The 15,757-nt window shown below is 32.5% G+C and overlaps 1 protein-coding gene across 1 annotated transcript in view; it reads right to left on the reverse strand.

The window, feature by feature from the left end:
- LOC128984682 (ubiquitin carboxyl-terminal hydrolase 32-like) overlaps positions 1–15,757 on the reverse strand; it is a 101,059-nt gene that overhangs the window by 13,838 nt on the left and 71,464 nt on the right. Inside the window, exons 23-24 of the mRNA XM_054404024.1 lie at positions 14,202–14,281; positions 11,751–11,906 (exon numbers count right to left, since the gene is read on the reverse strand). Of these exons, the coding sequence (XP_054259999.1) occupies positions 11,751–11,906; positions 14,202–14,281 (236 nt within the window). The remainder of the gene's footprint in view (positions 1–11,750; positions 11,907–14,201; positions 14,282–15,757) is intronic.

Consider the following 15,757-nt stretch of genomic DNA (forward strand, 5'->3'; position numbering starts at 1 on the left):
GCCTTAGAGACAAACTACATTATACATACAAGATTGCTGTCAACACTCAGTTTGGTTTCTTCCTCTTTTGGCTGCTCATCAGTAAAATCCTGTAAATTGTTGTTAGGGAAAAGTCAAATTGATAGGAAAATGATGGATCAAGGTATATAAAGGTACATAAGGAAAGACCTACAAGTATGTTAAAAGCAGGGTGATTAGTTCAAGTTGGTCTACCATATTTTATAATTTTCAAGAATCAAATGAAGTTTTCAAACCCATAACTGGATCAAAACAATTTTTAATTCTAACCAGGACGCAACTTGCAGCACTTTCCAAAAACAGATTATTTGGTAACAAAATGTGCATCTTATTCTAAGTAACAAAGTAATAGACTTATAAACAAACTTTATTACCCATGAAAAATTGAAGTGATCACTATCTTCTTTCTCTCTCTTTTTTGGATTTTTCTCGATTCCCTGCAAATGTTTGCAATGACAATGTCAAATGAATAGGGAAAAATGGAACAACGTATATATAGGTAGGAAGGGAAAACCTTCAAATTAAGAAGTTAATAGAAGGAAGATTATTTTAAGTTGTTTTTTTTTATGCATATTTCAAAGTTGTCAAACCCATAACTGAATTATGACTATTTATAATCAATTTTAACTAATACCCAAACTGGCAGGCACTTTCAAAAAAAAATTATTTGGCAGCAAAATATGTCTTATTTTAAGTAACAAATAAAGAGTAATCGCCTTTTGAGACAAACTACATTATCCATACAAGATTGCTGTCAACACTTGGTTTTGTTTCTTCTATTTTCAGTTGCTCAACAATGAAATCCCATAAATTGTTGATATTGGCAAAGTCAAATTGATAGGAAAATGGTGGATCAAGGTACAGTATATATATAGGTAGACAAGGAAAACCCTTTAAGTATGTTAAAAGCAGGAAGATTAGTTCAAGTTGGTCTACCATATTTTATAATTTAACACAAATCAAATTAAGTTTTCTAACCCTTAACTGGATCAAAACAATTTTTAATTCTAACCAGGACCCAACTTGCTGCAACATTTTCCAAAAACAGATTATTTGGTAACAAAATGTGCATCTTATTCTAAGTAACAAAGTAATAGACTTATAAACAAACTAAATTACCCATGCAAACTTGAAGTCATCACTATCTTTGTTTTCTCTCTTATTTGGATTTTTCCCAATGATTCCCTGTAAATTTTTGTAATGGCATTATCAAATGAATATGGAAAAATGGAACAAGGTGTATAGGTAGGAAGGGAAAACCCTGAAGTTATGAAGTTAATAGAAGAAAGATTAGTTCAAGTTGTTCATGTTTGTTTAGTATATTTCTTTTTTATTTTCCAAGAATCAAATGAAGTTGTCAAACCCATAATTTAATATGACTATTTATAATCAATTTTAACTAATACCCAAACTGGCAGGCACTTTAAAAAAAGATTATTTGGTATATGTGTGTCTTATTCTAAGTAAAAAATAAAGAGTAATCGCCTTAGAGACAAACTACATTATCCATACAAGATTGCTGTCAACACTTGGTTTTGTTTCTTCTATTTTCAGTTGCTCAACAATGAAATCCCGTAAATTGTTGTTATTGGCAAAGTCAAATTGATAGGAAAATGGTAGATCAAGGTACAGTATATATATAGGTAGACAAGGAAAACCCTTTAAGTATGTTAAAAGCAGGAAGATTAGTTCAAGTTGGTCTACCATATTTTATAATTTAACACAAATCAAATTAAGTTTTCTAACCCTTAACTGGATCAAAACAATTTTTAATTCTAACCAGGACCCAACTTGCTGCAACATTTTCCAAAAACAGATTATTTGGTAACAAAATGTGCATATTATTCTACGTAACAAAGTAATAGACTTATAAACAAACTATATTACCCATGAAACATTGAAGTCATCACTATATTCGTTTTCTTTCGTATTTGGATTTTTCTCAATGATTCCCTGTAAATTTTTGTAATGGCAATGTCAAATGAATGGGGAAAAATGGAACAAGGTGTATATAGGTAGGAAGGGAAAACCCTGAAGTTAAGAAGTTAATAGAAGGAAGATTAGTTCAAGTTGTTTATGTTTGTTTAGCATATTTCTTTTTTATTTTCCAAGAATCAAATGAAGTTGTCAAACCCATAATTTAATATGACTACTTATAATTCATTTTAACCAAGACCCAAAATGGTAGGCACTTTAAAAAAAGATTATTTGGTATATCTGTGTCTTATTCTAAGTAAAAAATAAAGAGTAATCGCCTTAGAGACAAACTACATTATCCATACAAGATTGCTGTCAACACTTGGTTTTGTTTCTTCTATTTTCAGTTGCTCAACAATGAAATCCCGTAAATTGTTGTTATTGGCAAAGTCAAATTGATAGGAAAATGGTAGATCAAGGTACAGTATATATATAGGTAGACAAGGAAAACCCTTTAAGTATATTAAAAGCAGGGAGTTCAAGGATAGTTCAAGTTGGTCTACCATATTTTATCATTTTCAAGAATCAAATTAAGTTTTCAAACCCATAACTGGATCAAAACAATTTTTAATTCTAACCAGGACGCAACTTGCAGCACTTTCCAAAAACAGATTATTTGGTAACAAAATGTGCATATTATTCTACGTAACAAAGTAATAGACTTATAAACAAACTATATTACCCATGAAACATTGAAGTCATCACTATATTCGTTTTCTTTCGTATTTGGATTTTTCTCAATGATTCCCTGTAAATTTTTGTAATGGCAATGTCAAATGAATGGGGAAAAATGGAACAAGGTGTATATAGGTAGGAAGGGAAAACCCTGAAGTTAAGAAGTTAATAGAAGGAAGATTAGTTCAAGTTGTTTATGTTTGTTTAGCATATTTCTTTTTTATTTTCCAAGAATCAAATGAAGTTGTCAAACCCATAATTTAATATGACTACTTATAATTCATTTTAACCAAGACCCAAAATGGTAGGCAACTTCAAAAAAAGATTATTTGGTAACAAAATATGTGTGTCTTATTCTAAGTAACAAAGAAATCGCCTTAGAGACTAACTACATTATACATACAAGATTGCTCTCAACACTCAGTTTTGTGTCTTCCTCTTTTGGCTGCTCATCATTAAAATCCTGTAAATTGTTGTTAGGGCAAAGTCAAATTAATAGGAAAATGATGGATCAAGGTATATAAAGGTACATAAAGAAAGACCTACAAGTATGTTAAAAGCAGGGTGATAAGTTCAAGTTGGTCTACCATGTTTTATAATTTTCAAGAATCAAATTAAGTTTTCAAACCCATAACTGGATCAAAACAATTTTTAATTCTAACCAGGACGCAACTGGCAGCACTTTCAAAATCAGATTATTTGGTAACAAAATGTGCATCTTATTCTGAGTAACAAAGTAATAGACTTATAAACAAATTATGTTACCCAGGCAAAATTGGAGTGATCACTATCTTCGTTTTCTTTCTTATTTGGATTTTTGTCAATGATTCCCTGTAAATTTTTGTAATGGCAATGTCAAATGAATGGGGAAAAATGGAACAAGGTGTAAAGGTAGGAAGGGAAAACCCTGAAGTTAAGAAGTTAATAGAAGGAAGATTAGTTAAAGTTGTTCATGTTAGTTTAGCATATTTCTTTTTTATTTTCCAAGAATCAAATGAAGTTGTCAAACCCATAATTTAATATGACTACTTATAATTCATTTTAACCAAGACCCAAAATGGTAGGCAACTTCAAAAAAAGATTATTTGGTAGCAAAATAAGTGTGTCTTATTCTAAGTAACAAAGAAATCGCCTTAGAGACTAACTACATTATACATACAAGATTGCTCTCAACACTCAGTTTTGTTTCTTCCTCTTTTGGCGGCTCATCAGTAAAATCCTGTAAATTGTTGTTAGGGCAAAGTCAAATTGATAGGAAAATGATGGATCAAGGTATATAAAGGTACATAAGGAAAGACCTACAAGTATGTTAAAAGCAGGGTGATTAGTTCAAGTTGGTCTACCATATTTTATAATTTTCAAGAATCAAATGAAGTTTTCAAACCCATAACTAGATCAAAACAAATTTTAATTCTAACTAGGACACAACTGGCAGCACTTTCAAAAACAGATTAATTGGTAACAAAATGTGCACCTTATTCTACGTAACAAAGTAATAGACTTATAAACAAACTATATTACCCATGAAAAATTGAAGTGATCACTATCTTCGTTTTCTCTCTTATTTGTATTTTTCTCAATGATTCCCTGTAAATGTTTGCAATGACAATGTCAAATGAATGGAGAAAAATGGAACAAGGTGTATAGGTAGGAAGGGAAAACCCTGAAGTTAAGAAGTTAATGGAAGGAAGATTAGTTCAAGTTGTTCATGTTAGTTTGGAATATTTCTTTTTTATTTTCCAATAGGGATGGACGAGATTGGATTTTTAGTTTGAGACGAGACGAGACGAGATTTTTTATTTCTCATAAAATTTCGAGACGAGATCGAGACGGGATTTCCCTTCTCATACACAACGGGAAATGCACGTTCGGAATTTTTACCTGATTTTGTAACATTGTTAGATGACTGTTTAAATACAAAAATAATGATAATAGGCAAGAATATTTACAATCTTTTATTAAAAAACATCAGCATAACATTTTTTTATTAATCACGCCTAACTTATTAATCACGCCTAACTTATTAAAAATGCCTACGATTAGGAAACATAGTGATATCAGTTAGGATAGAGTTAAACTTATCCTAAAATAAAATAAATCATAAAATAAAATATTAATTTTTATAAAAAAGTTACTTGTTTCGACTTTTTTATAGTAATAAAACATTCCTCACACTGCTAACACTTAGCAAAACTTCTCAAATGTTATTAAAATAACTAAAGTAATATTTACATTTGAAGAATTAATTAAATAAGAACGCCTTCGCAAAGGAAACGCAACTACAACACGCTCCTGTATTGCGGGTATTGCATTGACTTTCTGCAGGCGTTTTTAATTTTTTTTTTTTTTTTTTTTTTTTTTTTTAATTCTCGTCTCGATAAAAATCTCGATTTAAAATTTCCCGAAAATTTCCCGAAATTTCGAGACTTGACCATCCCTATTTTCCAAAAATCAAATGAAGTTGTCAAACCCATAACTGAATTATGTCTATTTATAATTAATTTTAACCGAGACCCAAACTGGCAGGCACCTTCAAAAAAAGATTATTTGGTTGCAAAATGTGTGTCTTATTCTAAGCATCAAAGAAATTGCCTTGGTGACAAACTGCATTATACATACAAGTTTGCTGACAAAATTTTGATCAGTTTCTTCCTCATTTGGTTCCTCCTCAATCGTACCCTGTTAATTGTTGTTTTGGCAGTGCCAAATGAATAGGACAAAAATGGAACAAGGTAAATAAGGAAAACCTTAAAAATATGTCAGAAGAAGGAATATTAGTTCAAGTTTTTTTTATTATTTTACTATATTTGCATATTTTTAAATTTGTCACAAATCAGTAGTCATGAATGGAAAGGATTTAATAACTTTAATGAGACTGAAAAAAATATTTGGTCATGTTAGTGAGGTAGTATTTGTTGTTGTGAGTTGAGGGGGAATGAAGAGAGAGAGAGAGAAAGAGAAAAGGGGAGAGAGAGAAAAGATAGAGGGGGATATAGAGAGAGGATGAAAGAGAGTGATTGTTTAGGGTGGGGGGCATATGATTGTAGTGGTGATTGGTGATTGTTCTTGTTGATTGGGGGGGGGGTATGTTTGTTCGGGTTCGTTGTACATTTAACAGTACTGTATTTATACATGATAGTATGTTTTTATAATTTCAATTTGTTAAATTAAAAGATTTGGGTAAATTCTTCAATTGTATTGTAGCTATTGTCTTGTACCCGTATGTTTTACTTCTTCATGTAGAAAATTCTAGAATAGGATTATTAGGACATGTATCCTTGAATAGTCCTAGATCAAGGTAAGTTGTTGTTGTGTCATCTTACATATACAAATATACATACAAGTTTGGTGTCAACACTTGGTTTCGTCTCGTGCTCTTTGGGATTCTGCTCAATGGTATCCTGTAAATTGCTGTTATGACAGTTTCAAATGAAAAGGAAAAATGGAACAAAGAATATGTAGGTAGGTAGGGAAAATCTACAAGGTAAGCTTAGAAAAGGAAGATTAGTTCAAGTTTTTCACGTTAGTTTACCATATTATTTTTGATTTCCATGAATCAAATGAAGTTGTCAAACCCAAAACTGAATCATGACAATTTTAATTCTAACCAAGACCCAAACTGGCAGACACTTTCAAAATCAGATTATTTGGTAGCAAAATGTGCCTTATTCTAAGTAAAAAAGAAATTGCCTTATAGACAAACTACATTATACATACAAATTTGCTGTCAATGCTTGTTCCTTGCTCATTGATATTCACCACAGAGAGATCCTGTAAATTGTAGTTATGGCAATGTTAAATTAATAGGAAGAAATGGATCAAGGAATATATAGGTAGATAGGGATGAAGGAAGGAAGATTAGTTCAGCATATTTTAAATTTGCCACAAATCAAACATTTAACTGAATCATGACAATTTTGAATTTTATATAACCAAGAACCAAAATAATCAACCCTGAGTAAGGTCGATCAAACTGTACATTTTACGACTATCTTGAAAAGAACTTAGGTTAGTTTGAACTAGGTAATTCATAATACTCTTTGGTAGTATAAAATGGGTTGTTGAATATACATATCCCTATGGAAGAAAAGAGTAAAAAAAAATCATCAAACTAAAAGAACTTGACTATTATTGTTTTAAATTATTTGTTTAAACTGATTAGCTGACAAAACATTGTAACATTTTGCAGTGGAAGGTGATGATGAAGCCATATTAAAAGTCAGAGAATTATAATTAAGATTTTAAAGGTTTTTAAAGTACACAATTGTTTTTTTATTGATTGGTTCTAAGACTGCTTGTGACAGGAACTTATCTAATACAGAGTATTTGTTAGCAAAATTTGCGGTTTATCCTAAGTAATGCATTGTAAACAAACTAGATTATACGTACAAGTACAAGTTTGTTTTTGTTCTTAACCTTCAGTTTGGGTTCAGATTCAGGTTCTTTAGGATTTTCCTCGGGTTTAGGATTTTCCTCGGGTTTAGGATTTTCCTCGGGTACCTGTAATTGGTGTTATGGCAGTTTCAATTAAATGAAAAAATGTAACAAGGTATATATGTTAACCCTTTCGGTGCTCTGGAACGATATATTGTTTGTCTTTTACCCGCAGACTGCTATGGAACTATATATCGTTGTTGGGAGTTTTTTTTACGGTGTTATTTATTAATACTATTTACGTTATTTGCGGCAAATGAAAGATGAATAAATGTTTTTTTAGAGAAATATGAATTATCATTTTGCACTTTATATAGTATTATATGTGTGTGTGCGTGTATTTATATGTATGTATATATGTATGTATGCATATGTGTGTATATATTTGTTTTAAGTGTAAATGTAACTTTGCTGTGTAGCCAACCTGGCCGACGGCCCTTCCGGCCAATGCCTAAAGTGTTTCTTTTGGCAGATGCCCTGCATGGTATCTGGAAATGTAAATAAAAGCAGCAATAAAACACTTTTTCATTTCATTTCACTTTATATAGTATACTTTTAACCATGATGGCTTCGAAATGCAAGAGGCAGTGGCATCTGCTGTGGCTGTTAGGTGTGCAATAAAAAAGAACGGCTGTTATTTGTCTGTGATTTGTTTAAGTGATGGTATTTCAGTGTTTTATTATGATTATTATTGCTATTTAGTGTTGATTATCAATTATCAATAACTTTCATTGAGAGTAAAAATAAACTTACCGGTAATAATTCACGTGTAAGTTAAAATACTTTGGCATATTTTGCAAGGGAATCTGAACTAAACATAAACAACAGTGACAATGAAAACGTTAATGATGTTAGTTGTGGACTCTAGCTCTATAGAAGATAGTGATGACAGTGTATCCATAGTGGATGATATGGGTGCAGATCCCACTTTTGATCTTGATGTTCCTAGCACATCATCAGGATTCTCCCAAAGACGTTTACATTTACCATTTCTATCCAGAACTGGGCCTAGGCCCTATGATGATATGTCTGAGGAAGAAGTTGTACTTAGATCATTTTTTACATATATTCCTCTTGTTAGAGATCAGTACAATAATCAAACATTTGTCACTTGGATTGTAAGAATGGACAGAGTTGGCGTTCCTAAATAACTGAAAGGAAAATATTGTGTTGGTCAAAAGACATAGTCAGGAAAGGTCCTATTTTAATGATAGTCTTTAGAGAAAAGCCAACAAACCAAAAACAATTTATCCTAATATAAAGTGATTACCAAGCCAAACAAGTTTGCTACTCAATATAGAAGTGGAAAAGTTTTGATAAGAAATAAAACACAAATTCAATTCCAATATAACAGAGTAATGATGAGGAAGGGAGCACTGATTCACCTGATCAAATGCTCTATGTACATGGACAAGAGCATAGAGCATGCCTAAAATAAAAATGTTATTGGGCGCATGCTTCTCAACTCCTACATTTTGTTGAACCCCACCCAAGGCAAACTGGAAAGAGCTGACTGTGTATGAAAGACATTATAGAGAAGTTATCAAATGAGTGGCTGGCTACCAAATATGTTCCCGATGATGTTCGTGGTGGTGGAGATGGTCCACAAAATAGAGGAGATGGTCCCTAAGATGGATTTGGCCTTAGAAAGCTGCGAGAAAGAAAAGAGAAACTTCGTAAAGACTGCTCTTGAATTAATAATCCAGAAGGTAAAAAAACTTGTTCGCGTACCGAATGTGTTCGGTGTGACGCAGGGGTACACCTGGAGTGCCTGATAAAACATGTGTGCCACTAAAAATGTGAAAACTATTTGTAAATAGTGTAAATATATTCTGAAATTTAAATTTAGGCCTATAGATAAAGACATAGATTTTGCCATATAAATAGACAATTTTCATCTGTGCCAGAGAGTATTTTGTGATTCCCAAGCAACAACACAAATACGTAAGTACATTTAAATTTTTTGTAACTTTTGTGAAAATATATCAATTTAATAGAAATTTTCTGGATTTATTGACATGGGAAATGATACATTCGGCATCCCTGTTTTTATTTTTGAATGTTGAAATGCCTCAAAGTCAATGTTTTAATAATTTACATATAGGCCTAGCCTAAAAAAACATATACTTACATACATATAATCATTAGTTTGAAATTGTATTCAAACATATATATATATATATATATATATATATATATTTAGTTAGATAATTTTGTATTCAACAAGCAAAAACAAATTTCAGGCAAATATCTTGATTTATAAGGGAGTTATGGTTTTTTTTTTATAAACATCAACAAAATTACCATTATTGCCTTAGCAGTCTAGGGGTGCAATTATTAAAATATGCTGGCAGTTTTTGAAAATCATCAAAAATAATCATTAGCACCGAAAGGGTTTATAGTAAAAATGTTTGCTAAAAGAAAGAAGAACAGTTCACGTTTTTGACATTGTTTTACCAAATTTTTAAATTTGCCACAAATCAAATAATGTTATAATCAAATCCTTATACAACTAATCACAGCAATTTTTAATTTTAACCAAGGCCCAAACTGAACTGACCCTGTTTGTATATTTTACAAGTTTAGTGAAATCAACACAACATGTAATCAAATGTTGTATAAAAACATCATATTAAATGTTTTCACAAGGTATGGTAAAATGAGTTTGTTACTTAAATAACTCAAGAATAAGGCTTGGGATTACTAATTTTAAACTGCTGTTGTGAACGATAGCATTGTGTCAACATTTTTTATGACTACTAAAATTATTAAAAAATGATTTTCTTAAAATTTGTCATGGATGATGTAATGGCTGTAAATAGTGACCGGAGCCATTTAATGTTTCAATCCATTAGCAAGACCCGGTAGGTAGTACCACATACAATAAAAGGCTGCGTGTACAAAGGTAAACCAAAATAAGAGTATTTTTGAATCAAGTATATAAAATAAAAACTTTTAATATGTATCTTATTACGTGTCTTATTAATCCAAGAGAAAAGTAATTAGAAAAAGATATTTATCAGTAGCTGCAGATTTATGATGATACATAAAAGTCACATTTCTGTTTTAATTAAGTATTGTCTTTTACAATTATTGTGGGAATAAATAACTAATCTCCAAAAAAAGAAAACATTTTTGTTTAGTAACAAATATTTACTGTACTACAGTACTATCTTTCCTTCCTATGAAATTTCAATTTTAGTAGATTAAAATTGATTGATACAAATATATTGTATTGTAAACATTGTGTGATGTTTTGTTTGTGTTTAAGGGGAGCCTCAGAAATTGCATATAGTCCTGACCGTTGTACTTGCTTCCTCTTCACCAGTACTGTACTTAAGACTGAGGGTTCGTCAGGGTGCTTTTGGTGTAGTAAAAGGCGGGTCAGGTTAGGTTAGGTCTAGGTAGGTCTAGGACTAGGTTAGGTCATACTATTCTTTGATGGTTTACAAAATAGGATGTAAAATATAGATAGATGTAGAAGAAAATGGTTAAACCAAAAAAACAAAATTTTACATAATTGGTTGAAATTATAAAAAAAGTAGACTTAATACTGTACCATTTTGCGGTGGTAGACGATGATATATGGGAATTTTTCCTTGACGGTTCTCCTTCTTTTTCTCTGTAAATTGTTGTTAAGGTAGTGTCAACTGAGTAAAAAAATGGAACAAGGCATATACAAATGGATAGGTAAAAACCTTCAAAGTATGCTGAAAGAAGGAAGTTAGTGCATGTCTTTGATGATAGTTTACCATATTTTTTAATTTGCCATAAATCAAATAAAACTATATCAAACTCTTATGCAACTAATCATGCCCCATGAATTGACCCTGATACTGACAATCAAACTGTACAATTCATTCAGCATTGCCTCCAGGATTGATTTATGACAAAATAGATAGGTTTACGTACCTTACGTCGTCAAATCCTTTTGTAGTCTCGGGCAACAAGTTTCGAAACAACTATTTATTTTGTCAAACTCTACACTTTAAAAGTTTAGTGAAAAAAACTCAACATCATAAACATTAAACAAAAGCATTATTAGAAGACAGACTTACAAATTTGTCTGTTACTTAAGTGACTCAAGAATAAGATAATTTGGGATAGCCAGGCATTGGACTACTGTTATGAACTATAAAGTTTTGGCAAAATTTCAAAATGACTACAGTAGTTATGGTCGTTTTTAAGTCTTAAGTGACAGACCTTGGTCACCAAATTATTGGTCACATCACTCAACTTGCCAATATAATGCAAAGAGTGCCTAATCAGGTATCAATATTATCTATTTTTTATGCATTGATAAATGATGACCATTTTAGTAGATTATAATTTTTTTGCCAAACTATATTATATTGTAAACATTGTGTCATGTTTTGTTTGTGTCTATGAGGAACCACAGTAATTACATATAATCCTGACTGTTGTACTTACTTCCTTTATCCTCCTTGCCACTGTCTTTAAGACAGGAGTTTGTCATAGTGGTTGACCAGGTTACGTTAGGGTTAGGTTAGCTTGGGATAGGTAATAACATTCTTTTATGGTGTTAATTGGGTGGTCAAACATAGACAGTCATGGAAGAAAAGAGTCAACCCAAAAAAGGATCAAGCTAAACATGCGTTAACTTAATTGGTGACTAAGTACTGTACCATTTTGCGATGGTAGGAGGTGATATAGCTGGGTTGTTGGCAGGAGTTGGTGTCTATACTGTCAGCTAGGCTACAGCTGGAGGCACTACAGTTGCCACTGTCAGGAATAGTCTCAGCCACCTCCACGACCAGTCCGTCTGCAGTAGTAAGGCACACCTGAGGCACAACACAAACATCAAACGTTAAATAATACACTGGAGTGCCACCTTGGTAATAGTAACATGTGATAAAATTGGTAATATTATTTTATCTTTCACCGAAAAGCTAAGGAACGTTCCTATCATAGCAAAGTCGTCTCTGTAGCTGACGTGCAAGTTTCACTGTGTGTCTAGAAGATAATGTTTAAAATTATTGGATCACACGCCGCGTGCGAGGTATGGTCAATGATAAGGTTTTTTACTACAAGAAACATATCGGCTGCGGACATTCATCGCTAGATGATTGAAGTATATAGCCCTAATGCAATGATAGAGGACAAAGTGTAGAAATGGCTTTAAGAGTTTAAAAATGGCCGTAAAAAAGTCCATTTTGGAAGAAATTGTGTTTCTGGCGAATATCCAGACTTCTCACCGAATACTACAAAGAAAATGGTTTTCAAGCCATTTTTTACACTGCTTATCCCATTTACACATCTTACCCTCATTAATTGCATTAGGGCCATAACCTTTAGTCATCAGGCAATAAATATTGACATCAAATCAAGAATCAAGAGTTTTATTGTCATTGACCTTTCTTTGTACAAAGGAATAGACATAGTCAAAACACATACAAAACATTCCAAATTAACAAATAAAATACAAAGTTTAAAAATACTTAGTTAATTAACATATGAAATGTCTAGAGAATATGGATCGTGTATATACACATCAAAATTCAATATCAACTTTTGTTTTAAGAAATTCATGGATGCCATAGATAGGATTGCTTATCAACCATTCACATAATTTAGATTTGAATATCTTGAAGGATACAGTTCTGGCTGAATCAGGCAATTTATTAAAAAAATTAATACAGTTTAGTTTATGACTATTGCTACTCTTTTTAAGTCTATGAGCTGTTATTTCTAACTGTAGTTTATTCCTTGTATTATGAGAATGAAAATCTTGTCTTATATTAAATTCATGTAGGTTAATTTTTGTATACTGCATTATTTGATAAATGTATAAATTAATTACTGTCATAATTCTAAGCTTGACGAAAAGAGGTCTGCAGTGATCCACAGGACCCACTCCACAAATGGTCCGAATGACTTTTTTCTGTAAAATAAGAATTTCATTTGAATAAGACGAATGCCCCCACAGCATTAGTCTATAGGAAATATGTGACTGAAAAAAGCAAAGTACGCTGTTCTTAAATACCTAATCAAAAGTAACAAAATCTTTGAGTTTCCAGATTAGGCAATTAACGCGGGAAATCTTTTTACAGATGTTTTCTATTTGTTCTTTCCAATTTAATTTAGAATCTATACAAAAACCCAGCAATTTGACTGAGTGTTTTTCAATTTCATTGGAGAGGCCAATTAAAATATTTTGAGTTTTATCCTGATTACATTTAAGCTTATTCGCTGAAAGAAAACCAAACAGAAGCTAGGTTTATGGCTTCATTGGTCATTGTATTTATAGTATGAATGTCTTTATGAGTGGCGATTAGGGTAGTATCGTCTGCATATATTACAGAGTCAATCCCAACATTTTGAGGCAAATCATGGATACATATTAGAAATAGAAATGGTCCAAGGACCGAGCCCTGTGGAACACCAGAGACCACGTCTCTTAAACTAGATTGCATCCCACCAACTGAAACATACTGCTTTCTATTACTTAAGTAAGAATGAACGAAACCTAACTGTTCATCCTCAATGCCGTAAAATTTGAGTTTACTAAGCAAAATGTTATGAGGAACACAATCAAACGCTTTTGTGAGGTCAAACAATGTGAGAGAAACAATTTCTTTGTCCTCAAAACATTTATTGTTTTATTAATGACTTTTAGAACTACAGAAGCAGTTGACTTTCCTTCCCGGAATCCAAATTGTGAATCTGTCATTATATTATTGTTTACATGTCATTAAATGTGTCTCTTGTGGTCAAAAATTGTATGACTGACCTCATCACGCATGCGGCAGGAGATTCAAGGATTTAACAAATTTACTTAACACAGCGAAGCGTACACATCAGCTACAGAGCTGTAAATGGCACCGTTTTGTTCACAAATCATGCCAGTACACAGCGAGGAGCCTCGTTGAGGCGTAATGCAAACTAAGAAGTTACTTGCACAAACGGCCCTTACTTATTTTTGTTTAAGATATGTTCTAATAATTTACTGGAAATAATAGTTAACAAAATATATCCTGTAGCACACCTTTACAAGAGATGTATTTACTAACAGTTCCATGCCTTAGAAATATTTGAATGGACTAAATTGTTATGGATTGAAACACTGTCACACAAACCTCAGAATCAGTTGGACTAGAAACGTTATTGTGGTCTTCGCTGTGGAATACTGCATGTTGGTACACTTTATGGGGAACAGCTGAAACGATTAAGATTTTGTTTAGTAAGTTTTTAAGTGTAGTTTAAAAACTAATTAGTATCACATCTAAAAAAAGAACATTTTTGAAATTATGTAAGTGTTGTCCTGTTTATTAACCCAAATACAAATTGAGGAGGAGAAGTTCAAATATTTTTTCAATGACTTAATATTTTTATAACAGTCACTGTAAAATAAAATAAATATTTAGTAGCACTCCAGTAGTATTGGGATCATTGTCGAGAAGTAGGATTTTGATCAAAAGTTTGTAATTGTTTTTAAGGTTTCTAAGAAAAATATCAGTCAGCTAGTAAGTGACAGGTGACAGTTGGGTAGTTTAATTTGATAGGTTATGTTACATCATATATCCTATTACAATTTTGTGGAATGATTGGTTAAAAACCTTACCTCACTTTTGTGCCTATGGAACAGATAGTCTGCTCAAAGCAATTGATTGTGTACATCCTGACAGAAATTTAGTAGGGATGGACGGGATTGAATTTTCATGTTCGGGACGGGATTTTTAATTCCTTCCCGATTTTTGGGACGGGACGGGATTTTTTCCTGTGCATAAAAAGAGTCATGAGTATGGTATTGCAGTTACCAAAAAAGACAAACGAAATCAATTTAATTTTTAACTTTTGAGGCACTGGTCTGTCAAAACAAAAAAATGGGTAAAAATTTACAGGTATAGAAACTTGTGACTCGCGGTCACGGTGCGATCATCAGTATGACTCCGCGGTCACAGCGTGTTCGTCGGTATGACTCGCGGCCACGGCATGATTGACAGTACGACTCGCGGTCAAGGCATGATCGTCGGTATGACTCGCGGTCTCGTCGGTATGATTCGCGGTCACGGTATGATCGTCTGTATGACTCAGGGGTCAAGGCCTGATCGTCGGTATGACTTGCGGTCACGGCGTGATCGTCGGTATGACTCCGCCTCCTGCGTTCACGGCGTGATCGTCGGTATGACTCCGCCTCCTGCGTTCACGGAACTATCGTAAACATCTCTCGCGATAGCGGCATAATCGTCACTCGCGAAGGGGCAAAATTGCCGACGATTGGATCAAATCCCATCCCGAGAAATTCCCGACTCAAATGTAATCCCGTCCCGAAAATCGAGAATATTTTTTTCCTGAAAATTTCCCGAAATTTTGGGACAAGTCCACCACTAAAATTTAGTTCTTAACCTATATTGTTTTGCTATTGTAAATAACATTGCCAGTTTCAAGAGAAAGTATTCAATTACTAAATACAGAACTACCTACAAACAAAATTAGGAGTTATGAATCACTTGCATGTCAAAGTGCGCGAACCAGAACTGTGTAAAACAAGAACTACCTTGACTTGTTCCCTGACTCCTTTGTCAATTTCACATTAAATCCTAATGTTTCAGTTCTACAGGCACGCTCAATAGTTATAATATGTGAATTTGGTACAAACACTTAGTTATAATATTTTACATACAACCAATCT

This window comes from Macrosteles quadrilineatus, unplaced genomic scaffold, assembly GCF_028750875.1.
Source record: "Macrosteles quadrilineatus isolate MER2022 unplaced genomic scaffold, UCM_ALF_1.0 Scaffold_1__1_contigs__length_201487025, whole genome shotgun sequence".
In the NCBI taxonomy this organism is placed as follows: Eukaryota; Metazoa; Arthropoda; class Insecta; order Hemiptera; family Cicadellidae; genus Macrosteles; species Macrosteles quadrilineatus.